We start from the raw sequence: 12921 nt of genomic DNA on the forward strand, positions 1-12921 counted from the left end.
GAAAAATGCACGACTAACTGGGAAGATTTAAGACCGTACGTGGAAGAAGATAGATTCTTCTGATTCAGATTAGATATGGGGTATTTTTTAAAAGTAAATCCAAAGTGAACACACTCACGTTTTTAAGGCATGTGTAGGTTAACTAAGACACCACATAATTTAGCCTCTGAAAATACAGAAAAGTAAATATAATAAAACTGGTACGTATTTTTAAATTATAAAACACTCAAATAAAAGTGAAAGCTGTAGATGTTAAGGACTGTTTCCCTGAGGGAGTGGGGCCTACCTCATTATTTCTGGATTTAACCCGACTATTAAGTGCAAAATAAAATTATTCATGACAGGTTCACTGAACTGCCTCCTAATAAAGCACCCTAGAAATATAGAACAACTCCCCATAAATTTATGTGGCAAATGCCTTTTAAAAAAAATATACAAAGAGATGCTAACAATATTTTAATTATATTTTTAAAATGTCATCACGTTCTTATTTTTAAACTTTATTAAAGTATAATTTACACGCAATAAATTGTACAGATTTTAAGCATATAGTTCAATGAGTTTTGGCAAATGAATGGATAAATCCCAATCAAGATAGAGAATTCTTCCATCAGCACAGAAGGTTTTCTTGTACCCTTGGTAGCCAATCTCCCCAATGAACTCCAATCCAGGTAATCGCTGATTTAATTTCTGTATTTACAGATTACTTAAGTCTCTTCTAGAACTTTGTAAATAGAACCATATAATATGTACTCTTTTGTGCCAACTCCCTTTTAGTCACCAGATGTCTGTGAGAGTCATCCTCCATTCATTCTTATTGACGGGGAGTACGTATTGCATTGAATGTTCACACCACGGTTTATCCATTCCCACTGGATAGACATTTAGGTTGCTTTCCGTTTTTGACTATTGTGCATAAAGCTGATACAAACATTCATGAATAAGTCTTTTGTTTCTAGAGGGGCATATGTTTCTACTTCTCTGGGGGTAAATATGTGGGTATGGAGTTGCTGGGTCGTAAGGTACGTGTATGTTTCCTACGAAGCACCCTGCTTTGCAAGTGGTGGTGCCATTTCACACTCTCATTAGTCATGTTCCACTGGGTCTTCTTGTTATTCTCCGCCTCTTTCATGTGAGCCATTCTGGTGGTTCTAAGTGGCATCTCATTGGAGGCTTTAAGTAACTGAAGTGTCTTTTCAAGTCTTTGCCCATATTTTAAAAAATGGTTTCTCTTCATCATTGTGCTGTACAAATTCTTTAAACATTCTAGATATAAACCCTTTGTCAGACATTGTGTTACAAATATTTTGTCCTGTTTTGTGCCTTGCTTTTTTATTTTTAAGTGGTATCTTTTGAAGAAGAAACATTTATTATCTTGAAGTCCAATTTATCAAACACTGTTTTATCTTATGAATAGTGGGGGGGGGGTTGTCCTAGAAATTGCTACAGTCTGAATGTTGGTGTCCCCCCAAAATTCATTTTGGATCCTAATGTCCAATCTGGTAACATTAGGAGGTGGGGCCGTTAGGAGCTGGGAAATCCTGTGGGTGGAGCCTTATGAGTAGGATTAGTGCCCTTATAAAAGCGGCCCCAAGGGGGTCCCTAGCCACTTCCGCCGCGTGCGGATACAATGAGGCGTGTACCACCTCACCCAACGCTGTTGGCACCCCGATCTTGGCCTTCCAACCTCGAGAACTGTGAGAAATAAAACCAGCTGTTCCTAAGCGACCCCATCGGAGGTATTTTGTCATAGCAGCTAAACAGGCTAAGGCAGAAATCTCTGCCTACACTAAGGTCACAAAGCCCTTCTATGTTTTCTTCTAAAAGTTTTGGTTTCAGGTTTTACAATATTAGGTCTGTTTTTAGATCATTTGTGCATTTGCTGTATATAAATATATTTTATTATTATTATTACTTTTAATATATTTTTATTGATTTCAAAGAGGATGGGAGAAGAAGAGAGAGAGAAACATCAATGATGAGAGAGTCATTGATCAGTTGCTTCCTGCACGCCCCACAGTGGGGATCAAGCCTGCAACCTGGGCATGTGCCCTAACTGGGAATTGAAACGTAACCTCTTGGTTCATAGGTTGATGCTCAACCACTGAGCCACACTGGCCTGGCAATAAAAAATATATTTTAAAAAATTATTTGTCTGCTTACCCTGATTTTGGTTTCACTATTAAAGTCAATATTGCTTGGTTAATTCTGATTACACAGATCAGTTTCAGATTTCATGTGGGAGTAATCCACAGCCACATTCACACCTTCACTTTGCATTTCTTCTATTAAATGTACAAATAAGTGTAGCCTGTGGCAAACGTCAAGCACTGGAAAGCATGAGTGAAGAGTATTAGGCCGTATTCGAATAATGTAATGTTTGGATCTCCTAGTAAGGTTAATAGCATAACACAGAATCCATGTCCAAATCCCCAATTTAAGAATTTATTTTGCTGTCAAAACTTGTTATTTCTTGCAGCACCACTTGTTGGACTCATACCAAGTATACTACGTGAATAAACTTATTAATACTTTTTTTGCAAGGCTGAATCAGTATTAGCAGTAGACAGGGCCAGGGAATTCACACTAACAGGCAACAGCTTGGAATCTGAAAAAAGGGAGCAAATCCCACATGGAAACACTTCTCTTGGGTCTGTGTATCTCGCTACCAGATCCCCTCTGCCACTTGCATTGAGTTTTCTGCCAACAAAAGAACTCCAAAGACACAGCTCTCAGCTCTGACTGATCTGAAAATGATGTCAAGGAAGATACAGAACTTTTCATTACTTCCTTCGTTAAGGTTTCTACTCTGAAACAACACAATGGAATAGGCTTAAAAAAAGGTTTCTTTCAAGATTGTCTAAAATGAAAATGGTCTTCCTTGGAATGTCCTATATTGCGGAAGTGATAGTACATTGTTAAGAAACTCTTAAAAATCATTTTCATCCATTAACCCATGTTTTTAACATACTGTTTTCCTTTTTCTGTTTCTTGTAGCCTTTGCCCCAAAACATATGAATTTGACAGAGTTATAATATGTGGATATGACTATGAAAAAAAGAGTCACATGGGGAAAATGATAAACCAATGAACAGCTTACATTTGGAAGCAACAGTGTCACAAACGAGACAGTATCCCAAGTGCTACTGTTGGCATTGTCTCCCCTAATCAGAAAATCTCTTGAAAGAGTTCCTTTAGGAACTGCTGAAAAGCTCTTATTTGGGGAAAACAGATTCCCTATCATCAATCAGTTCAACAGACAAGACGTACGAGGTAACTGGATATCCAACCAAACCCTGGCTTTCAAGGGATTAAACATCAATTTATTTAATACTCGCTTACTTAGATTTTAAGGGTACTTTCTTTCCTTATTCTTAACCTCAAATACTTGACTTCAGAAAGGATCCCAACACACTTTCCCAAAATATATCGCAATCATAAATACAAAATCCATGCTACTCAAATATAAAATATATTTTTTAAATTAGAATCTCAGAAAAAAAGTATTTTCAATGTTTCAAGTTAAAAACAAGTAAACGACTAAATATACTAAGAAATCTCTTAAAAGACTTTCAAGTAGGAAAAACAATAGAAAACTGAACATTATCAGTTACTCAAGATAAGGTTGTTACAAAAATGACAAGAAAAAAGACGTTAAAGTTTTCATAGTTCTGGTAGAAGTTAACACGGTGGATGTTTGGGAAGATTTAGTTACCCTCTCCCCATCTATGAGAAAATAAGGGTTATTCCAACACTTTCTGGTTTGTCTGTTACCTTCAATGTGCAGCTGAATTTATTCTGTTATCAGAGTATCTTCTGATAAAAACACCGAAAAACTCAAAGTTTAAAAGACTCCCTCATTGTGTTGGACATTCTAATTTTATCACTTTTACACTGCCCCACCCGCCGCCTTCTCTTGCTCTAGAAAACAAATTTACCAAAAGTAGAACTTTTTAACTCTTTTCATATAATAAAAATACCTCTGAAAACTTTTTAAAATGCTTTACTTCTTAAGATTTATTTGTCCTACCCATGCAATAGCTTGAAAGCCTTACTTTTTAGTTTGTTCAATACATATTTGTATATATGATATGCACATAGGGTTTTACTCCATCTCATTCATGTCCATGGAGTAGCCAGCCTGTATTTCACATGGGAATATGGGTGGCTAGTCTATCTAAAATCAAAAATTACTAGAGGGCCTTTCTCCCCATTGCCCACCCATCACTTGGAGGTGAATGCGGGACCTTAAATAGGGCCATGTTGGGACTATTTGGGGTAACTCTACAGAGCTAAAACATCTCCCAGAAACGGTCTTAAATGAAGCAACTGGTATGAAACGCCAACTTGCTCCTAACATTCAGGCAGATCCACTTTGCAAAAGGGTGAAGTCCTTCAGGGATCTGTAGCCAAGGGCCCAGAGCGTTCCAATCGGAACCCATGATTATTGACTCAGATCAGGACTGAAACGACCAAATGCTGGCGGGTCAGCAGTGCCAGGCCTCTGTTAGTCTGACCTCTAACCCCACTCCAACCTGCCAAATTAGGACAAAGCTCTCTTTCTATTCTTAAAGATATCATTATTTTGAACATAAAAATATAAAAAACAAGACTAATGCGATATTTATAGATACTAAAGCAAAGAAAACTATCAGCAAAATGAAGAGGCAACCTACTATTTACAAATCATATATCTGATAAGGAGCTAATATCCAAAGTATATGAAGAACTCATACAACTCAAGAGCAAAAAAAATAAACAATCTGATTAAAAATGGGCAGATCATCTGAATTTTCCAAACAGGTACATGAAAAGACGTTCAACATCACTATCAGGGAAATGCAAATCAAAACCACAATGAGATATCACCTCACACCTGTTAAATGGCTATCATCAAAAAGACTAGAAATAACAAGTACTAGCAAAGATTTGGAGAAAAGGGAACCCTTGTGCACAGTTGGTGGGAATGTAAATCAGTGCAGCCACTATGGAAAATCTGATGGAGGTTCCTAAAATAATAACTGAACTAGCATACGGTCCAGCAATTGCACTTCTGGGTACTGACCGAAAGAAAATGAAAATACTAACTAAAAGAGATATATGTATCCCATGTTCACTGCAGCATTATTTATAGTAAATATGGAAACAATCTAAATGTCCATCAATGGATGAGTGGATAAAAACACTGTGGTAAGTATGTATACACACACTCATACAATGGAATATTATTCAGCCATAAAAAAGAATAAAATCTTTCCATTTGTGACAACATGGATGGAACTTGAAGGCCTCACGCTAAGTGAAATAAGTTAGACAAATACAAATACCATATGATCTCTGTTGTATGTGAACTTAAAAATCTAAATAATCCATGCGTAAATAAGATACAGAGGACAGGTTTGTGGTTGCCAGAGGTGGGGGCGGGGGGTGTACAGTGAGAGAACTTTTTGTTTAAATAAACTGAATAAATAGATAGATAGATAGATAGATAGATAGATGAATAAAACAAGATTAAATTTCAAAAAGACAATATGGCATTTATAAATGATTACCTAGTTCAGGCAACTATCATGCTTGAAACTAACAAGTGTTTTGGCTATGAATTGAAGAGCAGTGGGAGCAGAAGACACCTGGACAAGTTTCTTTGAATGGCAGCTGCCTGGGAAATGTCCAGATGCTGGGGGCAGGCAGCCCCTAGGATGACAAGAGCCAGGAAGAGAAGGGCTGGCAGTTCAGGTATTCAAACAAATATTCCAACAATGTGCCTGTCTTAACAAGCAACACTCCAAGGTGCACGTGGGTAACCCGCTCCAGCTTTCGGCTCCCGGTTCCCATTGATTGACCTGGCATCAGGAGAAACCTGATAAGGTAATATCGCTGAGACCGATCCTTCGGCTTCTGTGGCTGTCTTCCCCACTCCAAACCCTTCACAGCTGGCTTTAAAACCTTTCAACCGCACCCTTTGTTTATGGATTGTTGTGCATTTAGCAATAAACCAGCTCCTCCCAGAAGTGTCTGCAGTTAAGCAGCCGCTGCCCCAAGAATTCAGAGACGCACTCCATCGACCTGCAAATACCCATAAGGAACCATTTTGAACAACTAATCCTCCGCCTTTAGGTAAACCAGATTAACGCCAACTGATCTCTCTGGAAGCTCTCCGTAGAGACGTGATGTTTCCAATCACTCGTAGCTATTTCCAAGTCCCTTTTGGCAAAGGGTTTTTCTTTCTAGGCTTGCTAGGTCAAATGATTGGCCCCGTGTAAGCAAAGATTGCCTTGAGTCCCTGCTTCAAAGGCAGCGCAACCTAAGATGGTCTCTCAGAGCCGTCCTGACATCAAAGTGCAGGCCAGCTTCCTCTGCCTTTGGGATTGACAGGGTTAGTCTGTGTGAGGAAGGAACTTCAAAGAGCTGGCCCCCAGCCAGCCACAGTGGGGCTGGTTGTCTCCTGCACTAAGTTAATCCTCCTTAAGGAAGAAATGCAGGTATCAGCCACCAGAGCCATCTAAACGTCTTCAGACAGCCACTGGAGCCGGCTTTGTCTGAAAACACGTTTGGAGGCTCTGTGGTCTTTTCCAATGTAATTTTTAAGCGCACAGTAGGTGCTCAATAAACATTTTTGAATGCACGCATACCTGGATCTAACAGCAGGCCATCAGGTGTGGTAGCTGCTCCTGTCGTCAGGGGTGGTATCTAATAAACCTCTGAATATGGCTCGGCTTCCTGTCTCGTGTCCCCCCCAGCACTCCCTATCCAGGCTCCCCACGCTTAGCTCTCTGCCCTCAGCATCGGAAAAACAGAGAGGAGGGACGGAAAAGGAATGTGCGTATCAGCAATGTGATCTGAGCTGGAGATGGAACACTGAGCGGTCTTTCTCCACAAGCCCTTCCTCCCACAGCTATTAACGTCGCCCTCAATTATTTTTTTCAGAACAAAGTCCTCTTCTCTGTGCCAACGGCAGTAGAATCACCACCTTTTTCTCCCACCCCTCATGAGCAAAGTAACCCGTACCCCCAATTTGGAATGTAAATCATAGAAATGTATTTCTATACCAAGAAATTAGGCAAATTCAAACACACACATATTAGAAATCTTAAAAGGACTGATGAAGTAAATAATATATTAAAGTTCCATTTATTAATAGTTCAAAAATTATTTCATTAAAATTATTTGATTAATATGTTAACAGTGAGAACAGTGTTGTTATACGTATGTGTGCTTTTCAATCTTCATTTAACCCCTTGTGGTGAAGTGATTTGCAAGTCTGGTTCTAACTTCGGTTTCTTCAGGTACTTGGTTTAGTGCAGTGATGGCGAACCTATGACTCGCGTGTCACAGGCGACACGCGAACTCATTTTTTTGGTTGCTTTTTCTTTGTTAAATGGCATTTAAATATATAAAATAAATATCAAGAATATAAGTCTTGGTTTTACTATGGGTGCAAATTTCAAAAAATTTCTATATGTGACATGGCACCAGAGTTAAGTTAGGGTTTTTCAAAATGCTGACACGCCGAGCTCAAAAGGTTCACCATCGCTGGTTTAGTGGGAGAAAGAACCCTCACAGATAACACGTGGTTCCAAGTGAAAGGAGACTCTTTAGCTGCCTTCTCAGGACACTGTTTCGGTTCTACCCATCAGTTGTTAGAGGTTTGTCTTCTATGCTGAGTGTTAATTTAAAATGTTCAAATGTGCCCAGCCAGTGTGGCTCAGTGGGTGAGCAACAACCCATGTGCTGGGAGGCTGCCGGTTCCATGCCTGGTCAGGGGAACATGCCTGGGTCGCAGGCTCCATCCCTGGCAGGGGGCGTGCGGGAGGCAGCCGATCAATGTTGATGTTTCTCTCTCATCAATGTTTCTATCTCGGTCTCCCTCTCCCTTCCTCTCTAAAATCAATGAAAACATTTTTTGTTAAATGTTCAAATGTTTAAAGGGGTGACATCGGCAGCTAATACCTTGAGGTACCATATACACAGAGAGTGAAAACAGTCCCTCACAGCAGACTCACATCTAATACGTTGAAGAACTGGGATTCAAAGCCAGAAAGCGTGCTTTCAAAGTCAGTGCAATAAACCCTTACTAGTCAAAGCGCGACCTCAACCAGCTGCAGCTGCTGGGAGCTGGTTAGAAATGTGGGTTCCCAGGCCCCGCCCCACACTACTGACTGAGTCTGCTTTTTAACGAGATCCCCAGATGATGTGTAGACATTCTACACAGATATAATAACACCATTTAAATGTCTCATACCTGAGAACACTCAACCCTTATTGGCAGGCACTCACTACTGAGAATTCAACTTCACATGGTTTGATATCCATTTTTAAAAGCCTGAAATGACTTACATTTGAGAGAGGCAGAGACACATAACTATCTATTTACCTGTATTTTTTTACCTTGATAGTTCACATGATACGTGCACAGTCTGCATTAGTGAGGCTTTCTAGGGAAAAGCTTCCAGAAAATCATGACTATCTGAACCTCTTATATTGCACGTCAATGTAAGAAACAGTCACTGCATTTTCTGCAAAACCGCTATAAGGCCCCTAAAATGTGAACTACTCAAAGGCATGAACCATGTTAGGACATAGTGCAGTGCCTCAGTACCGAGTAGCAACACAATATTTGCTAAAAGGGTACGTGAAAGAATTGAAACAGCGATCATCTGGGGCCCCCCTTCGGGTTGGCACTGGGATGAACACCGCATATATATTCTACATCCTCACAACAATCCTTAGGAGTAGGAGTTGGAGGCTGAAGGAGGGCAAGTAACTTACCCAACATCACATACCTGGCAGGAAACGAGTTACATTCAGGTCTCACTTCAAAGCCCATGAGCTAGACGAGTGGTTCTGAAAACAGGTGAACATCAGAATCACGTGGAGAACTTTTAACAATTTCCCCCACTTCTCTGTGTCCCTTTTTGTCCTGCTCTCTCAGAATCGTGTTCCACACACTCTCACAATAACAAATAAATAAGCCCCCAAACTGAAAGAAACACAGTAACAGATGATCCTGACTGTATCATCAATCACCTAAGTATGTTGGAGGGGGAAAGAACTGACCCTAATAAACATGGACAACACTGTTTTGAGTAAATACTGTAAGACTAAAGAAAGACCTGTACACAAGTATTATATTGGAGTGAGTACATTTATTTGTCACGGGGGGACCGGCTAGTGAGACGGCTTTGTGTCAAGGTTTCTTTCTCACCCTTGGCACTCCTGGCATTTTAGACTATGTCCCTCTTTCTTCTGGAGGCTGTCCTGTGCACTGTAGGACATTGAGGACAACCAAAAACATCTCCAGCCAATGACAGAAACGTCCCCTGGGAAACAAAACTGCCCCCAGTTAGAACCACTGCTTTATCTGTCTACTAGGTTTGAACGAGTTAAGTAAACATATGAGAGATAATTTGAGCCAGGTTCTTTTCTCTCATGCTGGGGGGAAAAGTTACAAATAAGAAAAGGAGAGATGTCAGAAAGAACCCTGTCCTGTTGGGTTTGAGTAATGAGTATCCATGGACTTCCTTTCCAGCTTAGAAAAATCTTTAAATTTTGCCTTTTAAAAAAAATCAAGTATTACAAGGCAAGCGGGGGCCCCTTGATGCCACAAGCCAAGAGGAACATTCTGGATCCTATTCCCTCCCCCACTCCGAGGAGGTCACCGCTGCCCTGAACTGGGGGCTTGCACTCCCATGCGTGTCTTACACTATTACTACATGTGTGCGGGGACTGCTAGAAAAATCTGTCCATTCTGAATAAAGGAAAAATACTGCATGCTCAAAAAGAGAAAAAACGGTTCTCTGTCAGATGCTCTTCCTGATTTCTTTTTTTTTTTTTAATATTTCTTTATTGATTTCAGAGAAGGAGAGAGAGGGAGAGAAACATCAATGATGAGAGAGAATCATTGATTGACTGCCTCCTGCACACCCCCCACTAGGGATTGAGCCCGCAACCCAGGCATGTGCCCTTGGCTGGAGTCGAACCCAGGGCCCCTCAGCCCGCAGGCCGATGCTCTATCCACTGAGTCAAGCCGGCCAGGGCTCTTCCAAGGATTTTAACTGAACAATACCTTTTTGTTGTCATGACAACCCTAAGAGGTAGGTATGTTACCCCATTTTGCTATCTGCTGCATCAAGTTTCCCTTAGGAACTTCCTTTTCAGAATTTGCCTGGATGTTTTCACATATTTTTCCCTTCCGGGCAAACTTTAGAAGCACCTACATATCTTAAAATACAACAGCAACATCCAAAACTTTTCATTTGAATTCCTTATAGCAGGCATCTAGTTAGTGTTTTCTGATGCTATTTCCTACCTAAAATATTCTGCTCCTCGGAGAGGTCAAGAGATGCTCCCGCCATTTCCATTCTTTCTAGGCTCCTAGCATGTAGAAAAGGAAAGAAAAAAGCCGAAATAGTTAGAATAATTCATGGTACATTTTATAGTTGGAATAATTCATAGTACATTTTATAGTTAACACTGAGGCAAAAATAAAACAAAAAAACATACAACTGTAAATAAACCTTAATTGGGGATAATACTGAAAGTTTAAATTTAAGGCCCTCCATGAATGGAAGGCCCAAGCTAAAGGATCCACCAGTCCCATCCCATATCAGCCCCCAATGCTCTCTCACTGTCTATTTTCACTTTACCCCCTCCAAAAACTAGGAAACTACTGATTTCCTTTGACCTGATAATCATCTCATTTTCATTTAGAGCTATAGTAATAGTATCAGAATTCTTCATGCAGGCTTAACCTTAATAGTTTCATTTGAAAAGCTACTATGCATATTCAGTTGTAAGTTACATCTCTCAGAATATAGAAAAGATCAAGGAGAAGATAGGGTCCCTCTATTTTTCTTTATAGTTGTTTCATCATGTATAATGTATCTTGTTCTCTTATAGCCTGAATCAACTAATCCTTAAAACTATCATGATCTATTAGACCAAATGGTCATGGTTTTTACAAGCTTTGCTAGCTCCTCAGAGAGAAAGAATTCCCCTGTGAAAATGTAGTGCTTGGAGGGAGGCAACCAATAGATGTGTCTCTTTCACATTGATGTTCCTCTCTCTCTCTTCCCCACCCCCTCTACCCTCCTCCCTTCCACTCTATCTAAAAGCAATGGAAAAATATCCTCAGGTGAGGATTAATTTTAAAAAAATGTAGTGCTTGAATCAGATCTTGATTATAATCTCATGGTCTTTAAAAGATATTAATTTGGTGCTACTTTAATGAAAAAAATAAAAGCTTGCTACAAGAGCAACTGATTATATATAACACACAAACCTTAACTAAGAAAAGGATTAGTATTTTGTTTTCTCAATCCCAAATACACTCAAATTGTTACTGACATTTTTCTGACGTTTTCAACTGACTAATTTTTGTATTTTATGTGAAGAGCTGCTTTGTTAGTGCTATGTGGAGCCTATGATTAAGAAACTCCCAGTAAATATTTACATTCAAAAATATTTTTTCTTTTATTAGTACCTGTGATTTAAAACAAACAAACCACCTCTTAGGGCCTGAGGCTCCTCTAATGTTGGAAAATTACAAGGGCACTTACACTTATTTGGAATTACTGAAGGCTCAGAGCCTTAGAAAACTTATGAAAATTCACAAAATGCAGAGAATTAATTTTGTTCCCTTTTAAAAAGAAGACTGTAATTACACCAAGCAATTCATTTCTTGGCAAAAGAAGGTTGAGTCTTAATTAAATAAAGGGGACTTTGAGAATTTATTAGCCTTGGTTTCACATGGAAACAATATTCATCTTTCATTGGTGAATATACTAGTTTAATCAATTTATTGCTAAATACAAAAGATTTCTGAAATAAACTAAGATGAAAAATGTTTAACATTACGTGACTCAAGAATATGAGCATTAGAAAAGTTGGATCTTAAGGAAAGCATATCTAAAAATTATCTTTGAGATGTAATTTTTTGTATAGATGTTTCTACTGAAGAATATGAAGGTATTAGAAATACTAGAGTTGAGCTAATCAGTAGCCAGATAATCTGTATTTTTCTTCTACGAAAAAAATCTATACCTGACTTCACTGTTTTAAGTTTCTTAAAAAAGAATCCTAAATACACAAAGCTACGGATTGATTTCAATTTCTATTTATTAAATCCCTTTACTAACAAAAGTGATAGATGCTTCCTCTAACAAGTTGAATAATATAGAGTTAATAATCCTTCTCAATCCCACTCCATTAGATAATTAATGCTAACGGCCTAGTTATCCCTCCATGATGCTCATTCAACTATGTATAAACATGTCACATATGAATATACATGAAGGACTACTACATCTCCTGTGGGTTATGTTCCTGGGATGTCTGTACTCCTCAAAGAAAATACTGAATTATCATAAAACACAACTGGGGGCCCTTCAGTGAAAACTCAAACAGGAACAAACACAGAACTTCGGCTAAAAGTACAGAGACATTTTTAGAAATTTGGCAAGTATACCTGCCTTCACTAGTTAATACCGTGTGTGTGTGTGTGTGTGTGTGTGTGAAAAATCAGTCACATAGGCTGATGCTGGAGCAATAAAACAAAATGGGCATCAGGGAATCTGATATAACAACACTACCACTCCCTAAGTATTTTTTAAGTAACAATTTGGGGACTTTAGCTTTATATGTGTATACTTAAAAGATATGAAGCCATAAAACTTCGCTTTCAATCATTTAATCGTGGAAAAAAGATGATGAATGTGAAGTGATACTTTCTTTGGTCTTTTTCTTTAATAGAAAAGGCTTTCAAGACTGAAGTGCTTTAAATGCCGTGATTTTTCTATTCGTTGTGGGAGATGCTGACTCCTGGCACTGCCCCTGTAAGCGTGGGGGAACATTTTTCAATAGATGTTCCCATAACGGGCTAAAGAAGCTATGTTGCAGGAAAACTTCTTTCACACAAAAATT

At 39.0% G+C, this 12921-nt stretch overlaps 1 protein-coding gene across 1 annotated transcript in view; it reads right to left on the reverse strand.

The window, feature by feature from the left end:
* The window catches only part of LOC102770951 (protein dispatched homolog 1), a gene marked incomplete at its 3' end in the record, with an annotated part of 93669 nt that overhangs the window by 71975 nt on the left and 8773 nt on the right, over positions 1-12921 (reverse strand). Inside the window, exons 3-4 of the mRNA XM_015562340.1 lie at positions 10310-10374; positions 8770-8844 (exon numbers count right to left, since the gene is read on the reverse strand). Coding sequence (XP_015417826.1) covers positions 8770-8827 — 58 coding nt within the window. The remainder of the gene's footprint in view (positions 1-8769; positions 8845-10309; positions 10375-12921) is intronic.

The sequence above is a fragment of the Myotis davidii genome, unplaced genomic scaffold (genome assembly GCF_000327345.1).
Source record: "Myotis davidii unplaced genomic scaffold, ASM32734v1 scaffold174, whole genome shotgun sequence".
Taxonomy (NCBI): Eukaryota; Metazoa; Chordata; class Mammalia; order Chiroptera; family Vespertilionidae; genus Myotis; species Myotis davidii.